Here is a 25,000-nt window from a genome sequence, read left to right on the forward strand (position 1 = left end):
TGTCAAGACAGTGATTTAAAAACAAAAACAAAAACAAAAAACCCTGAAAACCCTACTGCCACAAATACCCAGGTGCTGGTTAAAATGTATCAAAAATTGCTTTAAATGCATAGGTGAGTTTGTAAGAAATGGAAACCCCCAAGTTTCGGAAACAAAGAGAGATCTTCGAATTGAGGCAGTGAGCTGGGGCTGCCCCAGGAGCCAGGTGCTGGATTTTGATACCTGCCTGGGGCCTGCAGGAGGTGGGGAGTTAAGGCTAAGACGCCTGCACGAAGCTGATGCCTTGAAGGTCTCCAAGGGCTGCACCCTCCCTAAAAGTGTGGCCTGGAAAAACTCCACCCTACCCAGGGAGGTGACAGGGAACTGTTTTCAACTCAGAGAAAACCCTGTTTTCAGCTATTTGTTCCCAACGCTGGGAGGAGAAACAGAGCAACTACAATGAACGCCACTGGCAGAGCCAGATTTATACCATCATCCTGTTTGTCTATGAAACAGACACAGACAAATTCTCTAACAATTTGCAACATGCATGAAAAAAAGACTGGAAAGATACAGGCATTGCCACACCAGTAATGTTACTATCATAGTTACTAATGACAGCCTCTGAGTGGGAAAGGAGGAGGGAATTTTCACTTCTTACCTTATACATACACTTTGCCCACTATAAATCTATTTTACTACCTGGATTTTTTTTTAACCATGGATTTTTATAATATGGAAAAAACCCCAGCTTTTTGAAATATGGATAACATTAAAAAGTAAATTGACCTGGGATGGACTCTAAATTTTGATTGGAATTTTGTTCGCTCAGCAAAACCAGGGTGCGAACATGGTTGCAGGGGGCATGTTTAACCTACTCCAGAGAGCCAGCTGTTTGTCCAGATTGTCGGCATGTGAATTGTGAATTGTTGATAAGCAAGTGGGTGCTGCTAATCACAGGCCTTTCTTATCTATTCATTAAGACAGGCTACCCAGGAGTTCGACGTGCCCACACTTTTTGCCAGCTGTGAGCGCCACAAATAAAATGGCATTTATGTAGCAACAGTCCCCAGGCCACAGTCTTTGCAAGATTCAGGTGGAGTCCCCCCACCCCCTCTTCGGTCTGAATAAGTGAGGTAACCCTGTGCCTCTGCGGCTGGCAGCCTCCTCGAAAACAAGAGCCCCTCCCCACATGGGTGGCTTCCTCACTCAAGATCATCTGGTTCAATGTCCTCATCTTGCACGGGAGGAAACTAAAACCCAAGGGGAAGTGAGCCTGCCTTCCCTCTCCCCCTGCCCCCAGGCCTCCTCACTGATTCTGGTCGAGGTCCCCAAAGGCGCTGAGGTAAGGAAAGTTCCCACGGATGATCTGGAACTCCTCCTGTGAGATGTGGCCGTCCCCATCGACATCGAAGTTCCGGAACACAGACTGGAGTACAGAGAGGGACACATGGGGGAGGGGGGGATAAGAGGAGCATCGGCCCCACCCTGACCACATTCCCAGTCCAAGTGATGAAGGGCGGGCGTCTCAGCCGTGGGCAGCTGTCCGTCTCCCCCACCAGCTCCCTCCTCCGTACCCCCATCCCAACCCCACCCATCAGCTGCGCCCCGTGCTTTCTGGAGGCTGAGGGTTGGCCCTTGAACCTGGCACTGGTGGTGGCTCCCAGGGCAGCGCCCCGGCAAAACTAGCCTTGACTGACCACTACGGACCTGTCCCCCCACCCCGCAGACTCCGGAGCTAGCTGCCACGGAGTCTCACCTCCACCATCTTCTCAATGTGCTCCACCATGAGTGCCTGATCCAGCTTGGGTTTGGCCGCTGAGGTCCACTCCTCCAGCACCAGGGGCCGGGGAGGCGGCGTGCAGCTGGTGGGGCTGGTTGGCTGTGGGAATGGTCGAGGCTGAGAGAGGGCCAGAGGGGAGGAAGCCCAGGGCCCAGTGGAGGAGAGAGGGCAAGCCCTGGGGACAAGGAAGCCTGCCCAATGAGCAGGATGGGTGAGGTAGCCTCTAATCTTGGAACTCCCAGGAGGGCAGAGGTGGGGGAGGAAGAGGATGGGCCGAGGGGGTAAGCAGCGATTCCGTCCCTCACCGAGGACTTGGAGCGCGGTTCCCGCTGCAGGGACAGCTGGTAGAGCTCATCCTCTGTCTGATACTGATCCAGAGACACCTGGGACACACAGGTGTGATCACGCCCCCTGGCCTCCGCTGCTCTCAGGAGCCCACTGCCCAGAACTCAGACCCACAGGTCCACCTAGAGGTCGCAGCCCAGCCCCGAGCCTGGCGCAGAAGCTAGACTCAGGACAAAGGCCAGCTTAGAACACATCCCAGCAACCACACGCCAGCCTAGCACACAGACCAGAACCTGTATCTTGGCCCCAAACCTTGAACACAATGCACTGCCAAGATCTCAGCCAAGAATCCAGGTCACAACCCAGCTGAGAGCTCTGAAATTCCCCCCGCAACATAGAACCCCACCCAGCAACCAGACTCCAGCTCAGATTTCAATCCCCATCTCAGTCCAGAACCTAGAAACAGGTAAGACTTCACACCAAACCTTAAAACCTAAGCCCCAGCCCAACAATTAGAACCTAGTCCAGATCTGGACTAGAACCCAACTCCTATGCTAGGGCTCAAAACCAAGTCCAAGACCAAGCCCAGAAGCTCAGAGCTCAGGGCCATGTTTAAAAGCCGCCCCTGGGAAATTCCCTGGCGGTCCAGGGGTTAGGACTCAGCGCTCTCACTGCCGAGGGTGCGGGTTCCATCCCTGGTCAGGGAACTAAGATCCCACAAGCCACGAAGCACAGCCAAAAACTTAAAATTAAAATTAAAAAAATAAAATAAAAGCCACCCCTATACCCAGAATCCAGATTTGACCCCAAACCTTGAACACAGCCCACACTGCTAGGAACTCAACCCAGGGCCCAGGCCCAGCCTCAAGTCCACGTGCCAGCCGCAGGGGCCCATAGCCCCATTTGGAGCCTAGAACCCTTCTCCAAGTTCACCCCAACCTTGGGGCTCAGGCTGGGTCTCAGTTCTTCGATCAGAACTGAGAACCCAAGGCCAAGCCTGCAGGACCAGGTGCGGCTGTCGACCCCGCTGCCTGGCCCCTCACCGTCAGCAGGCTCAGCAGGTCGGGGTTGGCTTGCACTGGAGGCTGAAGGCTGTTCACCATGGCCAGCTCCTCCAGGATGCTGAAGAGCTGCTTCATCTTGGCCCCATTAAGTCGGGTCCGGGTGGGGTCCAGCCAGTCAGGCAGTGCCAGCTGCAGGGCCACCAGGTCCTTGAGGTGCACACCCAAGATGGGGAAGCGGAAGCCCACGCAGGCTGCCAGCCGGCGCCGGTAGTTGCCATAGTTACCAGTGGCCGTCACTAGTTCGGTCAGACCTTCCCAGAGCTGGGGGACAAAGGGCAGAGGGTCACATACACACACACACATCACATACACATCACATATCACAGGCTCAACTCTCCTTCCCCCGCCCAGCCCTGGAAACGTGGGAGAGGATGTGGAGTCAGGGTCAGGGATGGGTGAAAGGTCAAAAGCCTCCCTCACTATCCCCCAACACTGGCTCCCTTAGCCCCTGGGATTCAGAATTCATAGGTCATGAGTTCAAAGGGACACCCACTACCAAATACCACACCTCTACACCAGGCCTGGGCACAGATTATCAAAGAGGGGACTTCCCTGGTGGTCCAGTGGTAAAGAAGCCGCCTTCCAATGCAGGGGACACGGGTTCGATCCTTGGTCAGGGAGCTAAGATCCCACATGCCGCGAGGCATCTAAGCCCCCGTGCCGCAACTACCGAGCTCGCACGCCTCAACAAGAGAGCCTGCGTGCCGCAAACTACAGAGCCCAGCACTCTGGGACCTGTGCGCCACAACTAGAGAGAAGCCCGCACGCCACAATGAAGAGCCCGCGCCGCAACAAAAGATCCCGCAAGCTTCAACGAAGACCCCACATGCCACAGCTAAGACCCGACGCAGCCAAAAAAATAAAGAAAATAAATAAATAAATAATTTTTTAAAAAACCATTTCACAGGAGAGGAAACTGAGGATCGGGGAGGTAGAGCAGCACAGGACGATGATTTCGAAGAATATTCTTAGTGGTATCATTCGTAACAGCCCAAACCGGAAAAACCCCAAATGTTCAATAGTAGAGGAGATACACAAATCGGGGTGGACTAAAATATTATACGGCAACGGAAGTGAATGAACAATTGCTCCACGTAACAGAATGTAAGAATGAAAGAAGCAAGAAGTAAAATCACATATACAACACAATTCCATTCATAGGAGGGTCAAAAACAGGCAACAAGAAACCCACATGGCTTTGGGATGCATACATAGGTGGCAAAGCTATCAAGAAAAACAAGGTCAGGAATTCCCTGGTGGTCCAGTGGTTAGGATTCTGAGCTTCCACTGCAGGGAGCATGGGTTTGGGGAACTAAGATCCCACATGCCGTGCAGTAAGGCCAAAATAAATGAATAAATAAATAAAAATTTTTAGAAAGAAAGAAAAGAAAAGCAAGGTCCTCATCCTTAGGAATGTCATGACACTGTTTGCCTCTGATGAGGAGGGAGTTATGCTCTAAGGTGCTGGGAGCTTCGGGGGCTGGCAGTGTGCTACTTCTTGACCTGAGTGGTAGTTACACAGGCGTTTTCTAATTTTTTTTAACTGTACCTATGTTTTATAGAATATTCTATATGTATGTCACCAGTTACGTTTTTTAAAATAAAATAGGGACTCCCCTGGTGGTCCCGTGGTTAAGACTCAGTGCTTCCAGAGCAGGGGGCACGGGTTTGATCCCCGGTCAGGGAACTAAGATTCCCACATGTGTGCGGCACGGCCAAAAAAATAAAATAAAATAAAATAAGCAGGGGAAGAGCAAAGCACGAGCTTTGAAGTGCGGCAGACCTGTGAGACTCCACTCTGCTGCTTTCACTGTGCAACTGGGAAAGGATTTAACCCCCAGACTCAGTTTCCTCATTTATCAAATGAAGAGGGTGTGCCCAGCCCCCAGCGCTGCTGGGAGTTCTCAACGAGGCCAGCGCTGGAAGGCTGACCAGGCCACTCCCCTGACCCCCCGAGTCTCAAGCACCTTGATGGTCTCCGGGCTCACGTGGCTGTGGGTCTCCTTGAGGCGGGAGACGGAGCTATGGCTCAGGCCCCCGACCACCGCCATCAGCGTGTTGAAGTTCTGCAGCTCCAGGAGTTTCTGGGGAATAAATGGAGAGAGACGAGGCAGCGAGTCACTGAGTGGGCCCAGAATTTGGCCCAGCTTTTCTGGAGAAGACCTGGCAGTGGGTTAGGGGAAAGGAGGGACTCAGCCCTACTGGCAATTTGGGAGGTTGGGGGGAAGGGGAGGAGCGGGCACCTCTGCAACGTGGACGAAGTGTGTGATGACCAGGGCCCGCTGCAGGGCTGTGGGCTTGCTGAGAATCATGAGTTGCACCCACTGCGAGACACTGTTGAAAAGGGAGATGAATCGCTCCAGGACAGGGTTGTCCACTGTGCAGCCGTGAGTCACGAAACTGTGATAGTCCTGGAACTGCAGGCAGGGTGGCCTCAGCACCCTGCGGCCCCTCCCCTCACCAATGGCCACTCCTCGCCCCCCAGCGGCCCTTTGGTGGTTACACTGAAACCCCAGACCCACCCTGTGACCCCACCTACCCCAGAGACCCTGCCCCTCCTGGCACCCCCTCCCCAGCCCACACCCGCTCCCTGACTGAAGGCCATTGGGCCGCACCAGGATCTTGCAAAAGGAGCAATATTCCAAGTAGGTGAGATGTGCTGCCAGCTCCATGGGGTCCAGGTGGTCAAACAACAGGGACATCTTGCGCTTTTTCTGTTCCACAGGGTTCCTCTGGGTCACCTGCCGATTCCACTTGTAGGTGGGGCTGGGGGAGTGGGGCGGGGCAGTGAGTCCTTTGCTGGAGGTGCCCCACCCCTCATGGCCCTACACTCACGCCACTCATGCTGACCGCGAGACACCGTGCAGAGCACGAACGTCCCCAGTCCCAGCACCTCCTGCAATCTCCCCCTCATCACGCACTCAACACAGATTTATGGAAGACCTACTCTGTGCCAGGCACTGTGCTAGGCGCTGGGGGTACAGAGATGAGCAAGACACGGTTCCTGCCCCCGAGGAGCTCACAGTCTACTGAGGGAGACAGACACAGAAACAAACAATCACGAAATAGCGTGGCACAAGTGCGGAGGTCTTTGGGCAGAGGTCTGCACAAAGTGTCATGGAGGAACAGAGGCAGGAACGACAAATTCTGCCCTGAAAGAGTCCATAGACACTCCACACTCGTGCTGAGTCTTGATAACACGGAGGAGGAGGCAAGGGGACATGAGCAAAGCGCCATGGTGGGAAAGGATGCAGGGGCTGCAGAATGGTGAGTGGACCCATGCAGCTGCAGTATGAGGTGCCTGGTATAGGGTGGTGGGCTGTGGAAGATTAGCCAGGAATGCCAAGCTGGCCTGAGACTATGATAGGCCTTAACCCCCAGCCGAGGCGTTCTGAAGATGATAGGGAGCCACAGAAGGTTTTTAAGCAAGAGTGACATGACCCTCACCCATTCAATTCAACAAACATTTATTAAGTGCAGATGGTGTAGGGTGCTGAGTGCCCTGCCCAGCCCTCCGAGCTCCCCCCACGCACACGCTCTCGATGTCGATGAGGCTGCTGTGCCGGCGGTTCCCTTCTTGGTCTAGCAGAGCCTTCAGCTCCTTGATCTGTTCAGCGAGCTCAGGATTCAAATCAAACTCCGCTGGGAATGCTGAGATCCAGTACCTGGTGGAGGTTCCGAGTCACCCAAGGCAGCCCTTCCCCCACCATCCCCTAGGACTGTAGTTCCCCAGACATGGGGAAAGAGCCTCAAACTGTGGTTCCCCTCGCCCAGCTCTCTCCTTCCCCACCCGCACTGGGCAGATCAGAAAACAGGGACCGGGCCAGGACCAGGAAGGGGCAAGCCTGCGGCAGCACAACCACCATGGACAGAGCCGGGTTCAAACCCACATGACCAGCTTCCAGAGCGAGCTATTTCCACTCCCTCAGGCCAGTCTGAAGCCTGAGATAAGGGAGCAGAGGAGCGGACAGAGCTCCAAGAGGAAGACTCACCTGACCAGATGGCATGTTTTCACCTGAAGCGAACTGGAGTTGTCCTTCCGGGACTGTTGGTAGGTGAAGCAGAGTTAAGGAAAACAAGGATGGAGACTTACTCTAGAAAAGGAGGCAGGGGATGGCACCCGAGTTCTTGGGGGAGGCTGAGGGCAGGGCCTGGCTCTAGGAGAAATTCTAGGGCTGGGGTCTGGGGCGGGCAGGGCCCAAGTTCTGGAAAGGGGCTGAAAGCAGAGGTGAGGTGTGAGCTTTGGGAGGGTGCCTGGGTGGAATGGGGGCCAGATTCTGGGAGAGGCTGAGAGCGGGACCTGGGTTCTGGGAGAGAAGGAAGAGGCAGGACGTGCGCTGGGAGTAGGAACAGGTCCCAGGAGCAGGTCCCAGGCTGTGGGGAGGAGAGAGCAAGACCTAGGCTGGGGAGAGACCAGGGGATGGGGCCTTAGTTCTAAGGGGAGGAAAGGGGTGGAGCTCAGGCCCTAGGTGGAGCCTGGGCCAATCCTGAATTCTGTGATGTGGCGCGGCCCACGCTCTAGGAGCGAAGCCCATCCTCTGCCCCCGCTGGGCAGCGGGGCTCCCTTATGGACGCGGACTGCAGGGCCGTTGGCGAGGCCGGCGAAGGATATATGTGCAGCAGTTTTGCCGCCAGCTGAGAGGAAGGGATGTACCAGGGGTGCATCATGAGGAACATGCGCACCAGCTGCGGGTCCCGCACCTTCCCGGAGTCATCTAGCTCCGAGGGGTCAAGGAGAAGCGGGTTGACCCTACGTCCTGCAGCTGCGGTCCCTAAACCCTACCCCGCAGCCTGCCGGGTTTCTGGCTCCCGGCCGCCTCCGGCTTTCCCAGGGCTCCGAAACTAGGAGGCAGATTATAAAGTAAAGGTAGGGTGGAAGAGGGATAAGGCAGGATCCGAGGAACTAGAGGAGAGCAGCGTCTGAGTCGGGCCTGTAGTCTGGAGGGGAACCAGCTGGGGCGGAAGGAGACGGGTTCCGCGGGGTCAAGAATCCAGAGGTCATTTCCTGAGTGCCTGGGGAAGGCGCACCCCTTCACCAGATAAGCCACCCCCCATCAGCCGGAAACAGCTTCCAGGCCGCAATAGCGAGTTCCTCCGGATCCCCCGGGGAGACAGATAACGGTCCTCATGGGTCAGAGTCCGGGGACCCCGCCGTCCCTCCCTTCAATGCTGGTATACTAGGGAAGGGAAACCTTTGCTCTTTCTGCACTGTGTGGATCTGTCTCCCTCGGGAGGAAGAGGAGACTTTCGCCAAAGAGGCTGCAGGATGCGAGTTGGGCAGAGGTCTGCCCTGGGAGGCAGGGGTCAGGGGTCAGGCTCCCGGCTGGTCTCAGGCTGGGCGTGTCCTCCCGTGCCACTCACCGAAGGCTTCAATGCAACCACGGAGCAGCTCCTCCACCGTGCAGCCCTTGTCCAGGTCCAGGGTGCCCGCCATGGCCTCCGGGCGCGGTTAGGCTGGGCCAAGCTGCGCTCCGAGGGCCTCCACGGGGCTCGGACCCGACCCCTGCCCCGGGAGAGGCAGAGCAGGAGTCTGCGGAGGCGCGGGCCGGGGGAGCGGCCTCGCGGACAGAAATGGGGCGGGGCAGGCACGCCCCCTGCTGGGCAGGGGCGGAGTCGTCCGCCGCGGCCACTCCTGGGGTTAACTGGCCCGGGATGTTGCAACCCACCAGTTGGGAAACGAACTGGCCAAGAAGCTTCCGGCCCACCCTTGGAGTCGTGGGAGGGCTGAGGGACCCCCCCCCCCGGGGATGGGGACAAGCCAGAACTCCGGGGGCTGGTTAGTGTCCCAGCCCCCCTCCCCGCAGGCCCTCTTCTCCTCACGTCCTCTCCCCAGAGGCACCTGCAGCACCCCGCAGCTCAGTTCTGCGCCCCTCCCGCTTCCCTCCCTTCACAGCCTCCCTTCCCCCGCAGGGTTATTTTGGGAACCCAGAGCCTGAGGGGACCTCGGAGGAATTTCTCCCTGGATGAGAGGGGGGAGGAACCCAGGCGTCCTGCCCGCGTCGCCCCCTCCCGGGCTCCCCGGAAAGGGAGGCGGGGCTGTGGCAGCCCCCAGGGCCCTGCCCTTGGGGAGGCGGGCTGGAGCGGAGAGGAACATTCCTTGGCGGGGGGGGGGCGGAGAGGGCGGAGCGGGGAGCCCACTGCGGCCCGGAGGCGTCAGCGGGAAGCCTGAGCCTGGGAACCGCGCGCTCCCAAGCCACCTCCTCCGTGAAGGCCCCAAGGGTCCCGGCTCAGCCCTTCCGCAGTCTATCTTCATCCCCAGACCCTGACGCAGGTCCCCATACTGCACAGTCGAACTGAGTGCACACACAGGCCGTCCACACTCGAGCACAGAGTAGGGTGCCCAGAAGGGGGCGCTAGCACCGTGGGGGGTGGAGAGTGCCTGTACGACTCCACCAGCAACTCCAGTCACTGGCGGGAATATACGCACCCGTGCAGAGACAGACACTCATTCCACACCCGAGGCCAGGGACCCACATCAGGGTGCAAGAATGCCTGAGGCTCCCAAAAAGCCGAGCCTCAGGCAATTACCTCCCATACTCTCTCTCTCACACACACAATGGCACCCACACCCCTCGCACACCTGAACGAAGGAAACCTCGGACACACAAACCCAGCTCTCTACCCCAGAATGCAAACCCGTTGAAGGGGCCGGCTTCCGGCCCTGCTGCTCACTAGAGCCAGGCCAGCCTGGAGTTCCGCGGCCACAGCAGCGCGACATCCGCACACGTGTGCACACACGCAAGGCAGTGCACCTACACGCATGTACACTCTCCCACACATGCACACACCCGGTGGGTACGCACACACGCCCATTCCGCCCCCGCCCCCTTCATCTGCGATCCAGGGCCAGCCCTGCGGCCCCAGCGACCTGACATCTGGCAAAGCCTTGCCCCACAGAAGGTACCCCGCCCCTACACATACTCCCCCGGGCTGCGGGCGGGGAGCGGGGGGCTCCTCTATGGAGTTCTCTGGTAGACTTTTCCTAGGAGCCACCCAGAGTCATCGCCGCCCGGCTCTCCCGCTTCCTCGCTGTGTGACCTTGAGAGTCACTTGGCCTCTCGGAGCCTCAATTTTCTCATCTGTCAAATGGGGGCTTCGCCGGGGAAGGTCCCGCTGAGACGTGGCTAGGAAGAGCCGGGTGCGCCCCGCATGCCGCTCCCTCCCGCGCTTGTCCAGGGAGCTTCGGGTCTCTCGGCAGGTCCCTCCTAGCCCTGACCCGGGCCGCAGACTCCCCACCCACCAACCCACCCGCCGCCCCCAGCCCGTCTGCGCCGCCCTCGAGGGCCCCTAGGGGCCGGGCCTCCTCTGCCCTGCGGCGCCCCCCACCCCCGCCCCGCGCTCGCTCACTCACTCACACTTGGGACCCGCGGCAAGAAGCCCGCACCCGGCCAGGCTGGCGCCACCTCCGTGCCCTCCCGCCCGCCGACCTCGCTGCGGCTGCGGCTCCCGCCCGCTCGCCGCGCCGCGGCCCCGCTCCCCGCCGCCCCGCCCCCGCGCCGCGGCCGCCCCCTCCTCTCCCCTCCCCTGCCCTCCCCTCCCGCCCCTGCGCCGGGCTCCGCACCGGCGGCTGCGCCTCCCCCATCGGGGGCTCCCTCTCGCCCCGCACGCGGCGGTCCCTGCAGCAGCTTAACCCCTGCCCTGCCGCGCCGCCCGGGAGACCAGGGCCGCGGGCGGGGGGGCTGCGCCACGGGCCGCGCCGAGGGTGGGTGAGGGGAGGTCAGGCCGCGCGGGACATGGAGGGGGGTAACTAAACCACCGGTCGTCTCCCCTCATCACAGACACCCCCCTGCCCCCCGCCCTGCCTGGTGTGGGGCAGAGGAAGCCGGGAGGGGCAGGAAGCAGACTGCGGTGGGGAAGGGGCGCCCCGCCCAGCCCCCGGCCCGGGTTCCTGTTTTCGAGACAAACCGTTCCCACGGGGCTAACCCGGCCTGGGGCCGGGCGTCTTCCTGCGGGCAGCGGGGGGCACAGGTCAGGTAGAGATCGGGGGCGTGGGCGCGGCGGGTCCTTGTGATAGCCTGGGGGAGGGGCTAGGACAAGGTGGGAACACTTGCAGGAGAGGGGCTTGTGGGGAGGGAGGAATGAAAACGCGGCTACCTGGAGAAGGGGCCTCGAGGTCTGGGGATGGAGGGAGCTCCAGTTCACACAGGAGGGACTGGGGCCCCGGAAGCCCGGCTCCCCATGAGGCCAGATGAAAAGGGGCAGCTGCAAGCGACGGGTGGGTTCTCCGCAGCTAGAAAACTGGAGCCTGGTGGCCTGGCCAACCCCCCCGCCCCCGGCAGAGAGGAACTTGGGAGGGGAAGCCGCAGGCGGTTGGGGTCCCCACAAGCCGGGCCTAGGGGAGCCGGTAACCGTTTCCGGCTGTTCAGGTTCAAACACACTCGCTGTGAAACCATCGGGCCCCAAACAAATCTTCTGAGGCTTGCCCCGCCCTGCTACCCGGCTGCGGAGGCAGGACCTCCCCCACACCTCAATCTCCGTAAAACGAGACGTGCAAACAGGCCCCTTCTGGTCCTTAGTTTCCCCAGGTGAGGAGGGGCAACACCAACCTAGCCTAGACGGTCTGTGTGTGTCCCCCGCCCTAACACTCTCCTTACTTTGGACCTAGCGCAGCCACCTGCTGAGAGACCCTTAAACGCCGCAGTGGGGCGGGGCTAAGGGCGGAGTCAAGAAGGCGCCAACCACCCAGAGGCTCCTCCCCCTTTTGAGTCCGCCCCACCCCCCACCCCACCCCCGGCCGCGTGGATCTTCAGTAGTCCTGGAGGCCTCTGCCTAAGTCCCAGCTCCCCGCCCGGGTGGGCCCCACCCGGGCGGATGCCACGCCCCCGGCCAGCCTAGCAGGCCGCTGACCTAGTATGGACACAGCACTGGGAAGAGAGGCGTGGAGGGTGACGCTTGGAAGGGGGCAGGAGAGTCCGGGCCCTGCCCCCACAGGCCACCGCCCCCCCTTCTGAGGGGACGCACCTGACCCGGGTGGGGGTAAGGCACGGTGACTGCGCAGCTGCTATGCCGCCCAGAGCTAAAAATATTTCCCAACAGAGAGAGGAGTAAGGAGGCTCCCAAGGAGAACCAATTTATTGGGGAGTGGGTGAAGTTGGTCAGACCCATAAATAGGAGCGGGCGGGGAGCCCGAGGACAGGACGCGAGCAGTGTCCTTAGTCACGCTGAACACTGAGATCTCAAGGCTGATGGGAAATGGGGTTCCAGGAAGAGGTTTAGAGATCTAACTCCAGTACCCCACCCTCTGGATGAGGAGCTGGAGCTGGCCCAAGGGATTGCCAACAGACTCAGGGGCAGGTTTGGGTCTGGTCTAGAGGCTCAGATCTTCTCATCAGGTGCTGGCAGGCGCTGGTGGTTAGGCTCCACGCCCCAGATCTCCCTGGCGTACTGGACAATGGTGCGGTCGCTAGAGAACTTGCCAGAGGTGGCTATGTTCCGGATCACCATCTGCGTCCACTCTCTCGGGTTCTACAAGCCAAAAGGGAGCTCTGGGTTTGCTCTGCCAGTGGGGTTCCCACCTACCACCTCATCCCAACCAGGGCCACCAAAGCCCTGCCAACCCCTGGCCCAGGACCCCTCACCTTGTACAGGGCACTGACTCTCTCCTGGCATTTAATGTAGTCTTCATAATCTGCAAAGACTTTAAACCTGGAGGGGAATGGAGAAGCAGGAAGTTTCATGAGGTCAAGGGCCAAGCCCATCCTGTCCCACTGGATTTCTGGGGACCTGAACAGTGATGCTGCTTCCAAAGGAATCTAGTCCCAACTGCCCAGAAGCCCTGTCCAGCCTCCCCACCGCACCTGAGCCCTACTGAGCCCAGCAGCCCCACACGCGCAGTTTCCTGGCCGGCCAGCTCACCGGTCATGGTGCATGAGCATGTTGACAATGGCCTTGAACAGGTCGGGCTGTTTGGGGGAGAAGAAGCCACTGCTCAGCTGGTCAATGATGTGCCGAAGCTCTGGAATTCGGTCATAATATTCCTGGGCATTGTACCTGTTGGCGAAGAGCCGTAGTCAGCGCCCTGGAAATGGGTTCCTGGCTCCTCCTCCTCCAGCAAAAATCCAGGAAGTTCCAAGCCCCAAGGTCAAAACCCAGGCCCAGCCTGCTACTGCCCTCCCCGCAGCTGCCACACTCCCTCTGGAGGTCTTTCCAAGAGGCCCCCTCCCTTCTCAGCTCAGCTTTTCATCCCGCACTTTGTGGATGAGGAAACTTGAGGCCTAGAGAGGAGAGAAAGGTAGTGTCAGAGCCAAAGGCCCCAAACCAAGCGCTCTTCTTCCCACACACCACCACTGTCTCCCAACAGGTTTGTTTCCTCCGTGAATGGCTTTCCTCCCCCACCATCCATCGTCCATCCCTGGCCGCGCTTTCAGGCCCCAGGAGGAGCGAACAGGTATATCCTGAGGAACATCCTTAAATTCAAACCGTCCAGCCAAGCTCATCGCTGTGCCTGGCACCAACTTTCCTCCAGTGTCCCACTTCCTAAGGCAGCGCAATCCATTCCTGAGCACCTGCGTTCAAATCTCTCAAGACCAGTCTCATCTCTTTTCTCCCTTTCTCTCTTCCAACCAGAAACCAAGTCCGCCTCCTCAGCAATGTCCCTAATCCCCACCCCCAGCACTGGCCTGCTGCAGGGGACTCCCCCCGCCGTCTGGTGTCAGCCCCACACTGGTCCCCCACCTAGACCTTGTCCCCTCCAGTCAAGCCCCCCTCCTGCAGCCAAAAGTGTCCATCTGGAGCCTAGTTCTGAATGTGTTGGACTTTGCTCGAAACATTTCACATTTCCTTCCTGTCCAAAGGACCAAGTCTGCCACGCTTCCAATGCAGGGGACGCGGGTTCAATTCCTAGTCAAGGAACTAAGATCCCACATGTCACACGGTGCAACCAAAACAACAACAACAACAAAGGACCAAGTCTAAACTTTCTAGTCAAGCCCCACAGGAGAAATTCCTATCGATATTCAGTGCCAGCTCTTGTAAGCTGTTGGTGGGAGTGTAAACTGGTACCAACTTTCTGGAAAACAATTTGACAATGTGTATCAGGAGCCTTAAGAACTCATACTTTTTACTCAGAAATATCCCCTTCTAATAATTATCTTAAGAAAAAAATCAGAGATGTGGACATCAATGTAAAAGGTTAGTCATCACAGGGACGTTTATCCTAACAGACAGGGGAAATCAACCTTAATGTCCAACCATATGGAACTAGTTAAATGTTATGCCATGTCCATAGGATAGAATGCTATACAAACATTTAAAATATCTTAAAGACTATTTAATGACATGGAAAATGCCTCACCAATGTTGAGATAACAGGATTCAATACTGTACATACATTATTCCCAACTTTTAAATACTATATACACACACATATAAATACACGAAGAAAAAGAGGACTGTGGCTTTAAATCTGGGTGATGAGATTATGGATGACAGTTGTTTTATTCTTTGTGGCTTTGTATGTTTCTAACCAGTGAGCATGTACTGCTTTTATGATAAGAAAAAATCATATTTTAAAATGTTAAAAATGTAATGCCAGGAAAATGTCTTGTCTGAAGATCTATGTTTCTGACCACAAGCACAGATATAACTACTGTACTCATATTTCCCTTTTTGCCATGGCTGCCAGGGAGCTAAGAATTTCACTTTACTTCCAATTCCAGAAATGATATTACCTCTTAGGGTTGATATTATTTTCTCTTCCTTTTCCTTCAGTTCTATGTTACTTCTTTCTTTTCCCATTTCATTAACCTTATTTGTTATAAGTTACCTCAAAAGTTTTCTAGACTCATGATGGCCATAACTAAGACCTTGTGCAGCCCAGACCAGCATTTCCAGTCATGCCTCTTGCTCCCGGCTCTACCCTCCAGCAGTCGCACCTTGGTGCCTCCTGCCCACAGACTGTGAACTTTGTAGCCCATACCCTCTCTGGTCAAGCCTTTCCACGTCCTCCACCCGCATGCCGAAGATGAAGAAGTTCTCCTCTCCCGCCTCTTCTGCCATCTCCACATTGGCCCCATCCATGGTGCCAATGGTCAGAGCCCCATTGAGCATGAACTTCATGTTGCCAGTGCCTGAGGCCTCAGTGCCCGCAGTAGAGATCTGCTCGGAAAGGTCAGCAGCCGGGATCACTGTGGGGGGGCAGCAGGGGACAAGCTCAGCTCCAGGAAGATCCCCAGACCAGCTAGAGACTCTGGAGTTAGTCTGGCCCTAGGCCTAGCCAGATTCAGAGTCCCGTCCACCCCAACCCTCCAGTCTTAACCAGCTAAGTCTCTCTCTCACTGCCCCCTACCGCCCCACCACCTCTTGTTGATTCTTGAACATCTGGGACCTAACCTGGACTCCCCCCACCCCCCAGCTCCATTGTGTGATTTAAAGGGCACCACTGAGGCCCATCTCCCCTATAATTTCACCCCATACCACCATTAAAGGGACTTCCTCATGATTTGAGTATTGTCCTCTCCAGATTCTTCCTTAAAGTGCAAGCACCCTAAGAAGAGGAGATAAATATCTCTTCCTGGGACTGAACTAATCAGAGCTTCCCTAGGGTCCCCAGTGGCGGCATTCCACCTTTCTCGGCCAGTGAGACTCGGTAGTTCTCCAGGAAGATCACGCGGAGGCGGTCTCCCACCACCGGGTCGTGGTTGACCACATCCCCAATGGCTGTAATGAGTTTGATGATCATCTTGGCCATGTGGTACCCGGGTGCAGCCTGTGGGAGCATAGTCTGGGGTCAGCTCCACAGCCTGACCTCCTACCCCCATCCTGCAACCCAGCCAGGCTGACCTCAACCTGGATATCAAAGAACTACAGCCATGGTCTGCAGCCCGCTTCTCACCTTCCCTCCAATCATCACAGTCCGAGGCACAAAAAACTTATTGGGATCCTTCTTGATGCCTGTGGAGAAATAGAGGGATCCAGTGAGTGGGCCAGGTTTTCCCTCTGGGCAGTAACACCTGACAGCACCCGTCCAGCCAGGGCTGGACTGGGAGACAGCAGCCCTGACTTGGGCAATCACTTGCTTTGTGACCTCAGATCTGTCACTTCCTCCCCCTCTGAGCCTCAGTTTGCCCATCTGTGAAATGGGGATAATTCCATGTCCCAAGAGTTATCCTGAGGTCAAAGGAGATGTTGATCAGGAAGTATATAGTGTCCTGGGAGGTACACAGAGGGGGGAACCGGGAGCCAGAGGGAACCCTGCCACTCACGGTTGTACATTGTGATGACATGGAGGCAGTTGAGGAGCTGGCGTTTATATTCGTGAATCCGCTTCACCTGGATGTCGAAGAGCGAGTTGGGGTTGATGTGGACTTTGTATTCCTTCTCTAGGTACGCAGAGAACTTTAACTTGTTCTCCTGAAGGCAGGGGAGTGGAGAGAGCTCACCAATAGGCCTCGGCCTCAGGAAATCCTACAGTCTCATTTCTTTCCCAGGAAGGTGAGGATAGAAGTCTCTCTTGCCACCTTCATCCACTCCTGCATCAGGGCAGACATTGCTAATCAATGTCAGCACTCTTCCAGTGGGGTCAGATGATGCCTTCCCACCATGGACTGACTCCAGGCAACTTCTACCAATGGCCTGAGGCTGCAGAAGAGATGAGCTCTATCGGCCATTCCTGACTCAGACATCCGGCCCCGCCAGCACCCCTCCACTCAAGCCCTGGCACAGGGGTCTGTCCCAGGTTGCAGCGCTCCTCACCTGCTTCACTTTGGCCACATCCCGGATAAAGGCTTCATCGTCCACATAGGAGAGCAGTTTGTGCAGCTGGTCCAGGTCTGCGATGTAGTCCTCCCCGATGCGCTGTGGGAAGACAGCTCTCAGTTAGGCCCATGTCCCTCCTCCATCCTCCCTCACAGAGGGGGTCCCTTTCCAGGTCAACCAAGCCCCGCCCACTGCAGACAGCTCCTTCCTCTGCAGCCTCCCAGCTGGGGGGTGGTACATGGATGTGCATCTTTCCTCCCCTCCTGACCTTGAGCTCTGATGGCTGACCCCCATCTGACCCCACAGGCCTTCCTCCTGGCCTTTTCCTCTGACAGGCATTGACCTCAGGGCCCCGCTCCCAATCTCTGCCCCTTTCTGGTCTCACTCCAGATGTGACCTGCTGATAACCCCTCCATTAGACTCTGAACTCCACCAGGTTGACCTTCATAGCCAGGGCCTCCATTCGCCCACAGGCACCCTCATGCAAGTAAGAAAATGGTTCCCCTCCTCCAGACAGATGCAAGGCTTGGGGGACGCAGTGCAGGATGGACCTCAGCCCTCAGACGGGTGCCCTACAGTGAACCACATATACAGCCACACCCAGAGGCTCCCTGCAGTGACTGTGTTGACCGCTACTGGCCATACGTGCACGCTCACCTCAGCAATGACCTCTGCCAGCCCAGGGTTACACATAACCAGCCAGCGCCGAGGAGTGATGCCGTTGGTCTTATTCTGGAACTTATGAGGCTCTAGCTCATAGAAGTCCTTGAAGCTACAGGATGGGGTCAGGGGATCACCAATCAGCCCCGTGGGACGAAGGCCTCCTCCCTGGGGCCCCTACCCCGGTTTCTTGATGAAAGGGGCCTGGAGGGGAGGGCTAGGGTGCTGTGTGTAAGAGGGGTCATCTGGGGACAGGACCGGACCGGACGGCAAGGCTACGACGCTCGTAAGGGTGGTGCCACCCGTGGAAGGGGCCAGCTGAGGGCAACTGTGAACGGCCGGTGCCGGGCAGCGAGGGGGTGAGCGGGGGTCCGGCAGGAGGGGCGGGGTCTGGGGAGCGGGTCTTACGTGGTCTTCCTGAGGATCTCGGAGTGGATGCGAGCCACGCCATTGATAGCGTGTGACCCGGCGATGCACAGGTGCGCCATGTTGATGCGCTTCACCGCGCCCTCCTCCACCAGCGACATGCGCCTCAGCCGGTCTATATCCCCCGGGAACGCAGCCGCCACCCGCTGTGCCGGGAGAGCCCAGAGCTAGCACGGGGACCCAGGACCCAGGTTTCCAGCCCCTACCCCCAGATCTCTGCCCACAGCCCTCCCTGCCAGAGTCTCAGGAGCCAGGCTTTCTATGGCCTCCACGCCCCACCCTCCACCCCACACTTCCTCCACTCACATCAAGGAAGCGCTGGTTGATCTCATAGATGATCTGGAGGTGCCGGGGCAGCAGGGTCTCTATGAGGTGCACGGGCCAGCGCTCCAGGGCCTCGGGCAGCACCGTGTGGTTGGTATAGGCACAGGTCTTCACAGTCACGTCCCACGCCTGACAGATGGGATGGGGAGGAAGGACCCCCGGGCTTAAGCCGGATGGCTCTCCACACACACTGTGCAGCCAAGAGCCCTGGCCCTGCCACGGCCATGCCGGGTTCTAGGACACCCGCCCTCTGGGCCTCACACTGCCGTCTGTGCAGCGGGGGCTCCACCCACATCTTTCCACTCCCCAGACTGGGAGGGGAACCCTGAGAGGCAGAGGGTGAGGCAGGGGTGGAGGAGGGGCCCTGAAGCCCACCTTGTCCCAGTCCAGCTGCTCCTGGTCCACCAGAATCCTCATCAGCTCGGGGATGGCCAAGGAGGGGTGGGTATCATTGAGCTGGATGGCCACCTGTCGGGGGCGGGGCACTGGAGTCAGTCTGGGCTCCAAACCAAGGCTGTGATCGCTGTCCTTTGCCCCTTCAGAGCACCACTCCCCCAAGGCCCCTCATGGTTCCAGGGTTGAGCTGGGGGTGGAGGCCCTCACGGGGGCAGGTATGGGGCAGGAGGAAGAGGGGAGCGAGGTTATATTGAGGCTCGCGAGCAGATCCCCCCACACCCACCCCCAACACCCAGCCTCTACTTCCTCATCTGTAAAATGGGCGGTTCAGGCTGAGACTGGAGGGAGGAGGGATGGCACCCATCACAGGAGGTGTAGAGGCCGACCTTCCCTGGGGCCTGGTACCTTATCCGGGAAGGCGTCGAAGCTCGTGCGCACAGGGTCTCGGCAGCCGAACTTGGAGGATTTGAAGCGGCGGATGATGTCCTGGAGCGTGGCAGCCACTACGAAGTACTCCTGCTTCAGCCGCAGCTCTTTCCCCTCAAAGAACTGGGGACAGTGCCAGGGAGGGCGGAGTCAAGGTGGTGGCCTAACACTGCTGTGGGTGTGGCCAGGGGAGACTCCCACCCACACCAAGATTCCTGAGCCCTGAGCTGCCCCACCTCAGGGACCCAGGGCTCTTTCTCCCACCAAGAAGCAGCAATGTGGATGGTAGCAGGAGGGAGGGATAAGGACCGGGAGTACTGTGGGTGTTACCAGGGAGCAGCTCATCCAAAGTGCCCCACCCTAACCTGCTGCCCCCAGGACTCAGGCATCCTCCCACTTAAAGAACTTGGGGGAAGAACAGGACACACGGGGGCCAGCAATGTGCCTTGGGTGTGACTAGGGCAGCGGCAAGTGTCACTCCCCTTCTCCTGCCCTCTCCCATGCACTCCGGCTTCCTGTCCCCAGCCCAGGGGGTAACATACGTTGTCGTTGGGGTACAGGACACGGGAGATATTCTCAGCCAGGTTGCGGTCTAGCACAGCCTGGATGTAGCCGCCGACGTTGACTGAGGAGCGAACGTGGAGACAGGGTCAGGCTTGGGTCGAGTGTGGGCCGGGGTGGGCGGGGGCTGCTGACTGGCTCAACTCACAGTCCTTGAGGTTGAAGTCATTGGGGGCCTTGGCAGACCACAGGCGCATGGTATTGACGATGTTGTTGCGGTAGCCGGGCACGGGTGTGTCGTAAGGCATGGCCAACACCACCTGCGGGGCACCCGGTGCGGCGTCAAGAGATGGGCACCTGCCATGCCCGAGAGGCCCTGGGAGCCGGCACTCCGTGCTCTGTCCCTGCACTCCTCCAACTCCCCACGCCGGCTGCTAGTCCCAGCTCTGGGTGACCACGAGCAACCCCGCCAACCTCTCTGGACCTCGTCCATCAAGAGAGGACCTCCCAGGGCCTCCCCACACGCCCGTGCCCCTCCTGGCTGGGCTGTCGTGAGGATTCCAGGAGGAGGTGGGGATGAGCTCGGAGCCCAGGGCGGGGCCCTGTTGGTGGCCACTCTGCCATGATAATGATGAGCTGGCCGCTGGCCTGAGCACCGTCTAGAGGACACTCTGGACTCATGGAAGGGCTGGGGGGAAACATGGGGCCTGGCTGAGGGGGTCACGGAGGTCAAGGCCATCCAAAGGGCTTATGCCCGGTTGACCACAGGGCTAATTAGCAGTGACTAATGCTGGCCCCACCTCCCACAATTAGCAAACATCAATAATTGCTGCCCATAGCTGCCTGCTACCACGGGGCAGGGGCACACCCACGCCTCCCTCCCCAACATTACGTAGCCCCCGATTGGAGCAGAGTGAAAGCTGCGGCTCGGAGAGGGAAGGGACTGGCCCAAGAGCGTAGAGCTAGGTGGGCAGCCAGAGCCCTGCTGGACCTTAGCGTGGATGACAGCAGAACAAACTCTCGATTCTGAAAGCCTAGAGGTTTCTGTGCAGTCATCTGGAGGCCCATGACCTGCAGCCACAGCAAGAGGACTGGCTGAGCTGGGATGTGGACACCTCGTTTAGCTTTAGGTTCCCTCTAACTTGCTCTGTGAACTTGAACCAGTCAATTGCCCTCTCCAGGCTTTTTCTCCCCTGTCCCCCTTTCTGGTTGTTGCTATGTTTCCCATCAAGCCCCCAGTTCAGATGTGCAGGGGAGCCAAGACTCCGTGATTATTCTTTGATGAGTCTTGTGGGTGGTGGAAAGGAGCCAGGTCAGGGGAGAAGCATTGGTAGAGCAGGGCGGCCTCTCTCCTCCTCCCAGGCTCTGCTCTTGGTCTGGCTCCCCTGTGACCCTGTCTCCAGCCTCTCCTGGTTCTAGCTGTGTGACCTCGAATAAGTCACTTAACCTCTCTGAGCCTCAGTGGCATCCATTATAAAATAGCACTAGGTCCAGTAGCCTCCAGGCTCTTTCCTTGTTTCTCCCTGTTTCCTCTAGAACCTCCTCCCCTCTCCCTCACTAGATTCCGCCCCCCCCCGCCGCCCGCTCCCTGGCTTCCCCCTCACCTGCGTGTCCACCCACTTGGCCCCCTGGCTGGTGTGCTCCACTCGGCCATAGAAGTGCACAGGCAGTGTGAACTCGGGTCGGGCCTTCTCCCAGGGGTTGCCGTAGCGAAGCCAGTCATCAGCCTCCTCCATCTGAGCCCAAGGCAGGTCAGGGGAGAAAGGAAGGCAGTGTCAGAGCCAGGCTCACACCACAGCAGGTGGTGAGTAGGGCAGGAGCAGTGGCCCTAATGTGCCCTATACAGGGAGGGTGTGAATGAAGGGCTTTGGGGTAGGTGGGCCCCTGGTCTGGTGGAATATCCATGGGGACACGGTGTGTGTATGAGAGTCTGAGACATTCCACAGGTGTGGACCTCCTATCCCCGGAGCTAACAACTGCCTTGGGGCCAGGGGGAAGGGGCAAGGATGTTTTCCACCAAGGCTGGGGCTGGTTCTGGATCTATGTGCAGATGAATGAACAAATAGGGGTTTTCTCCATCATAACTACAAGACCAGGGCCCAAGATCACTCACCTGCCAACCCCCAGAGATCTTCTGGTTAAAAATCCCAAACTCATAGCGGATCCCGTAGCCATAGGCAGCCAGGCCCAGTGTCGCCATGGAGTCCAGAAAGCAGGCTAGGGGTGTGCATGGAGGTGGGCGTCAGAGACGCAGCACAAAGAAACCCTTCTGCCCAATCCCCTGCCACTCTGCTCACTTACCCGCCAGCCGGCCCAGGCCCCCGTTGCCCAGCCCTGCGTCCTCCTCGATTTCCTCCAGCTCCTCCATGTCCAGGCCCAGCTAGAGGCGGGAGGGTATGGCAGGCGTCAGGGCCAAGGGCCAGCAGGTCAATCTCCCAAGCCCCAAGGCTTGCCCCCCACCCCCTACACACCTGGTAGGTGGCCTCATCACAGGCATTCTCCAAGGCCAGGTTCACCATGGTGTTTTGTAGCGCCCGGCCCATGTAGAATTCCAGAGACAGGTAGTAGATCCTCTGCCCGGAGAGACAGGTGGGGAGGTGGAGGGGAGGGCGTCAAGGCCACCCACTAACATTCAGCCAGGCCCAGCTGGGCCTGTACCTCTCATACTTCCTGCCCCACTCCTAGGCCCCAGCATGTTCCAGCCCTGCCTCCATTTCTCCCCGCTTCTCAGGCTTTGGGACCCAACAGGCAAGATTCTGGTCCCAGCATTTCTTCTGACTTTGGACAAATCACTTTTCTTCTCTGAGCCTCAGTTTCCTCATCTGGAAAATGGGGCTGACCATATCTACCTCAGGGGCTAGGAGAGGTGCCTAGGAGAGGTAGGAGCTCCTTCCATTGCATGCAATCCTGCCAACAGCCCATCAGGGAGGCAGGACGTAGGGAAGCCCCTCCAAGTGCTCCCAAAAGGGAAAGCTAGGCCCAGAGAAAAAAGCCATTGGCTCAAGGTCACACATGACTCAGGGCTAGAGTCGGCCACCTCCCGTCCTTGCAGAGGGCCCCTTGGTCCTCAAGCCTCAGTCCCAAGAAGGGGACGGAGAGCCGCCAGGATCCAGGATGCTGATGGTGCCTGGTCTCCTGGTTCCCTGGGTCCCCTCCCTGGCCCTCCCCCACTCCTGCCCAGAAGTGTCAGGTTGCTGACATTTACCAGTGACCCCAACAGACATTTGATCTCACCACCCCAGCTGCCCCAGCTGCGCCGCATGCGCTGCACCAGCACACACACCACGCACGCATTCAATGATACGTCCTTTCACTCAGGGTCCAACCCAGGCCACAGGGGTCTTCATGCCCCCCAGAAGCCCCTCCATTCTCTGAGTGAGCCCTGGGCCTTTGCAACCAGCCTGCCTGACCCGAGCCCCCTGACCTGCCCCTGTCCCAGATTTCTCCCCCTGGGTTACCCCAGCAACCCATTGCACCTGGCAGCCCCAGATCCTCCAACCTCAGGAACCTGGAGTGACCCTTTATTTTGCTGCAGAGAGCCCTGACCCCAGGTAGGGGCTGCCACTTGGTCAAGGTTTCCCAGCCCCCAGGCAGGGCACCCAGCCCATTCCCCTCCCGGGGTGCCCCAAGTAGCACCTTGGGGTCCTTCTCGTAGTAGTGCTGCTGCGTGCGGATCCAGCGGCCCACGAGGTGGTCACGCACGGTGTAGGCCAGTGCAAAGTAGTAGTCTCGAGGGGTGGCCACGTTGCGGTCTTTCACGAGGGTGAAGTGCAGGTGCCGGTTGAAGTTCTTCTTCAGCTCGGTCACATTCTCCACGCCGGCCAGGCCACGCACGCTGATCTGCTTTCTCTTCTCCTGGTCTGTCAGAGGCCGGGACATGGCTGCGGGAGGGCGGGCCGGACTGACTGTGTGGACGGGCGGGCGGCCTGAGCAGTGCCTCCAGCCGGGGAGTGGAGATCCCCAGCTGGCTGGTGCTTTAAAGCCTGGCTCTGGGCAACGTGCCCCGCCTCCTCCCTCGATGGGTCGGTCTTGGCTTGGCCGCTCGGGGAGCTATTTTGGGGTGAGGGGAGGAGAGGAGGGGCAGGGAGGCCACCCTGGCTCATTTGCAGCCCTGCGCTGACCCACTTCCTCCAGGCCTCACACAGTGGGGTCTGCTGTCTTCTGTCCCCGTCCCTGCCTTTTGCAGGGTCAGAGACAAGATGCAGCAGACAGAACGCTGGCCTGAGAGGTCTGAGGCTTGACTGGAGCCTCTGGGCTGTGACTTTGGCTGAGGTCGCCCTGATCTGGGCCCCTCTCCTGGGTTATAGATGAAGGATGCAGCCTGATTGCGGGCCCTCAATCAGGACTCCTTGGAGAGGCCGAGGGGGCTGTCAAGGAGGACAGTTGACAGGAGGCCCGGCCTACATCAGAGCAGCTTGACTTCGGTTCTAGACCTTCACGCAAGAGGCTGCAAACCACAGGCGGGGTGCCCTCTGGTCAAGCTTCCACGGTGGCCCTGCACGCGGGTGGGGAGGACACATGTGGCAAGAGGGGCCAGGACTACCCACAGGCTGAAGGCCCAGGTGCTGAGGATCAGGGTACCCCAAACAGAAGAAGGGCAGCTAGCAGAGGACACTGGGTGGCTGGGAGAAGGGGGACCGGGACCCCGGGTTCCAGGGGTGGTATGGGGAGGTCGCCTGAGGCAGGGCCCCTCCTCGCCCCACCCCCCACAAAGTCAAGTCACTCTGAGCTCCCCCTGTTGCTGTCCCTCAAGGACCTCTGAAGTGACCTTTTGAGAGGGACGGTCAGATTACAGGCCAGCTTTGGCTAGAGGCCACCAGCCTGGAGCAGGGGTCCCTGGGAACTGCAGTCCTGTAGCCCACAGGGGTAGAACTGAAGCACCCCCTACACAGACACACACACACAACATTAGCCAATGGCATGAGGTCTCCCCATGACACAGCTGCCAGGTGAGTGAGTGAAGGCCTTCTCCCATTCATTTCTCCCACCTGGGGCCATGCACTGGACAGGCCTAAAGAGTGGGCCAGAAACATATGGACACCAAGGGGGGAAAACTGTGGGGGGTGGAGATGGTGGTGTGCTGAATTGGGCGATTGGGATTGACATGTATACACTGATGTGTATTAAGTTGATGACTAATAAGAGCCTGCTGTATTAAAAAAAAAAAAAAAAAAGTGGGCCAGGTTCACAAATGTGACTTCACCCGTAAAATGGGAGCTCCTGCACCCCGGGAATGTTACACCATTCCTCCTCATGGCCTGGCAGCTACAGATCCTTCCTTTTGCGGCTTTGGCTGCCCCCAATTCACTGCTGGTGTCCTGGCCCCAGCACTGATTTGCTGTGGGAACTTGGGCTGGTTGCTTTACTTTTCTGAGCCTTGAATTCCTTCAAGAAATGTATACTCTCAAGTGAGAATATAAATCCCTGCTTCCTCCAGCCACTGCCTCCTAGTCTTATGGAG

General features: G+C 58.3%; 2 protein-coding genes across 9 annotated transcripts; both read right to left on the reverse strand.

Moving 5' to 3' along the window:
- Positions 1 to 28: 28 nt before the first annotated feature.
- On the reverse strand, positions 29 to 10,522 carry LOC102990537 (RAS guanyl-releasing protein 2). 5 transcript variants are annotated; one of them, XM_055083550.1, is made up of 12 exons: positions 10,467 to 10,522; positions 8,473 to 8,614; positions 7,724 to 7,826; positions 7,104 to 7,166; positions 6,645 to 6,776; positions 5,727 to 5,877; positions 5,355 to 5,528; positions 5,079 to 5,195; positions 3,091 to 3,372; positions 2,068 to 2,145; positions 1,739 to 1,861; positions 1,190 to 1,408 (listed from the first exon to the last, which is right to left on the reverse strand). In XM_055083550.1, exons 2-12 carry the CDS (start codon positions 8,543 to 8,545, stop codon positions 1,289 to 1,291), a joined length of 1,416 nt encoding a protein of 471 aa, XP_054939525.1. In that variant the 5' UTR covers positions 8,546 to 8,614; positions 10,467 to 10,522; the 3' UTR covers positions 1,190 to 1,288. The 5 variants fall into 5 exon arrangements, with proteins under 5 accessions (XP_054939523.1, XP_054939524.1, XP_054939526.1 ...); XM_055083548.1 differs by having other exon boundaries at positions 29 to 1,408; positions 1,739 to 2,145; XM_055083549.1 differs by lacking the exon at positions 10,467 to 10,522 and having other exon boundaries at positions 29 to 1,408; positions 1,739 to 2,145; positions 8,473 to 8,626.
- Positions 10,523 to 12,144: 1,622 nt separating this feature from the next.
- PYGM (glycogen phosphorylase, muscle associated) lies at positions 12,145 to 23,499 on the reverse strand. Of its 4 annotated transcripts, XM_028486986.2 has the most exons (21): positions 23,176 to 23,498; positions 22,011 to 22,112; positions 21,841 to 21,919; positions 21,653 to 21,756; positions 21,144 to 21,275; positions 19,748 to 19,859; positions 19,581 to 19,663; positions 19,018 to 19,161; positions 18,592 to 18,684; positions 18,199 to 18,345; positions 17,875 to 18,038; positions 17,464 to 17,578; positions 16,804 to 16,905; positions 16,314 to 16,461; positions 15,944 to 16,002; positions 15,676 to 15,817; positions 15,029 to 15,236; positions 13,302 to 13,325; positions 12,967 to 13,101; positions 12,690 to 12,756; positions 12,145 to 12,576 (listed from the first exon to the last, which is right to left on the reverse strand). In XM_028486986.2, exons 1-21 carry the CDS (start codon positions 23,416 to 23,418, stop codon positions 12,427 to 12,429), a joined length of 2,553 nt encoding a protein of 850 aa, XP_028342787.1. In that variant the 5' UTR covers positions 23,419 to 23,498; the 3' UTR covers positions 12,145 to 12,426. The 4 variants fall into 4 exon arrangements, 3 of the variants coding, with proteins under 3 accessions (XP_028342787.1, XP_007110071.1, XP_028342788.1); XM_007110009.4 differs by lacking the exon at positions 13,302 to 13,325 and having other exon boundaries at positions 23,176 to 23,497; XR_003678904.1 differs by lacking the exon at positions 12,145 to 12,576 and having other exon boundaries at positions 13,288 to 13,325; positions 23,176 to 23,499.
- Between the last annotated feature and the right edge of the window lie 1,501 nt (positions 23,500 to 25,000).

Source organism: Physeter macrocephalus, unplaced genomic scaffold (genome assembly GCF_002837175.3).
Source record: "Physeter macrocephalus isolate SW-GA unplaced genomic scaffold, ASM283717v5 random_1072, whole genome shotgun sequence".
Taxonomy (NCBI): Eukaryota; Metazoa; Chordata; class Mammalia; order Artiodactyla; family Physeteridae; genus Physeter; species Physeter macrocephalus.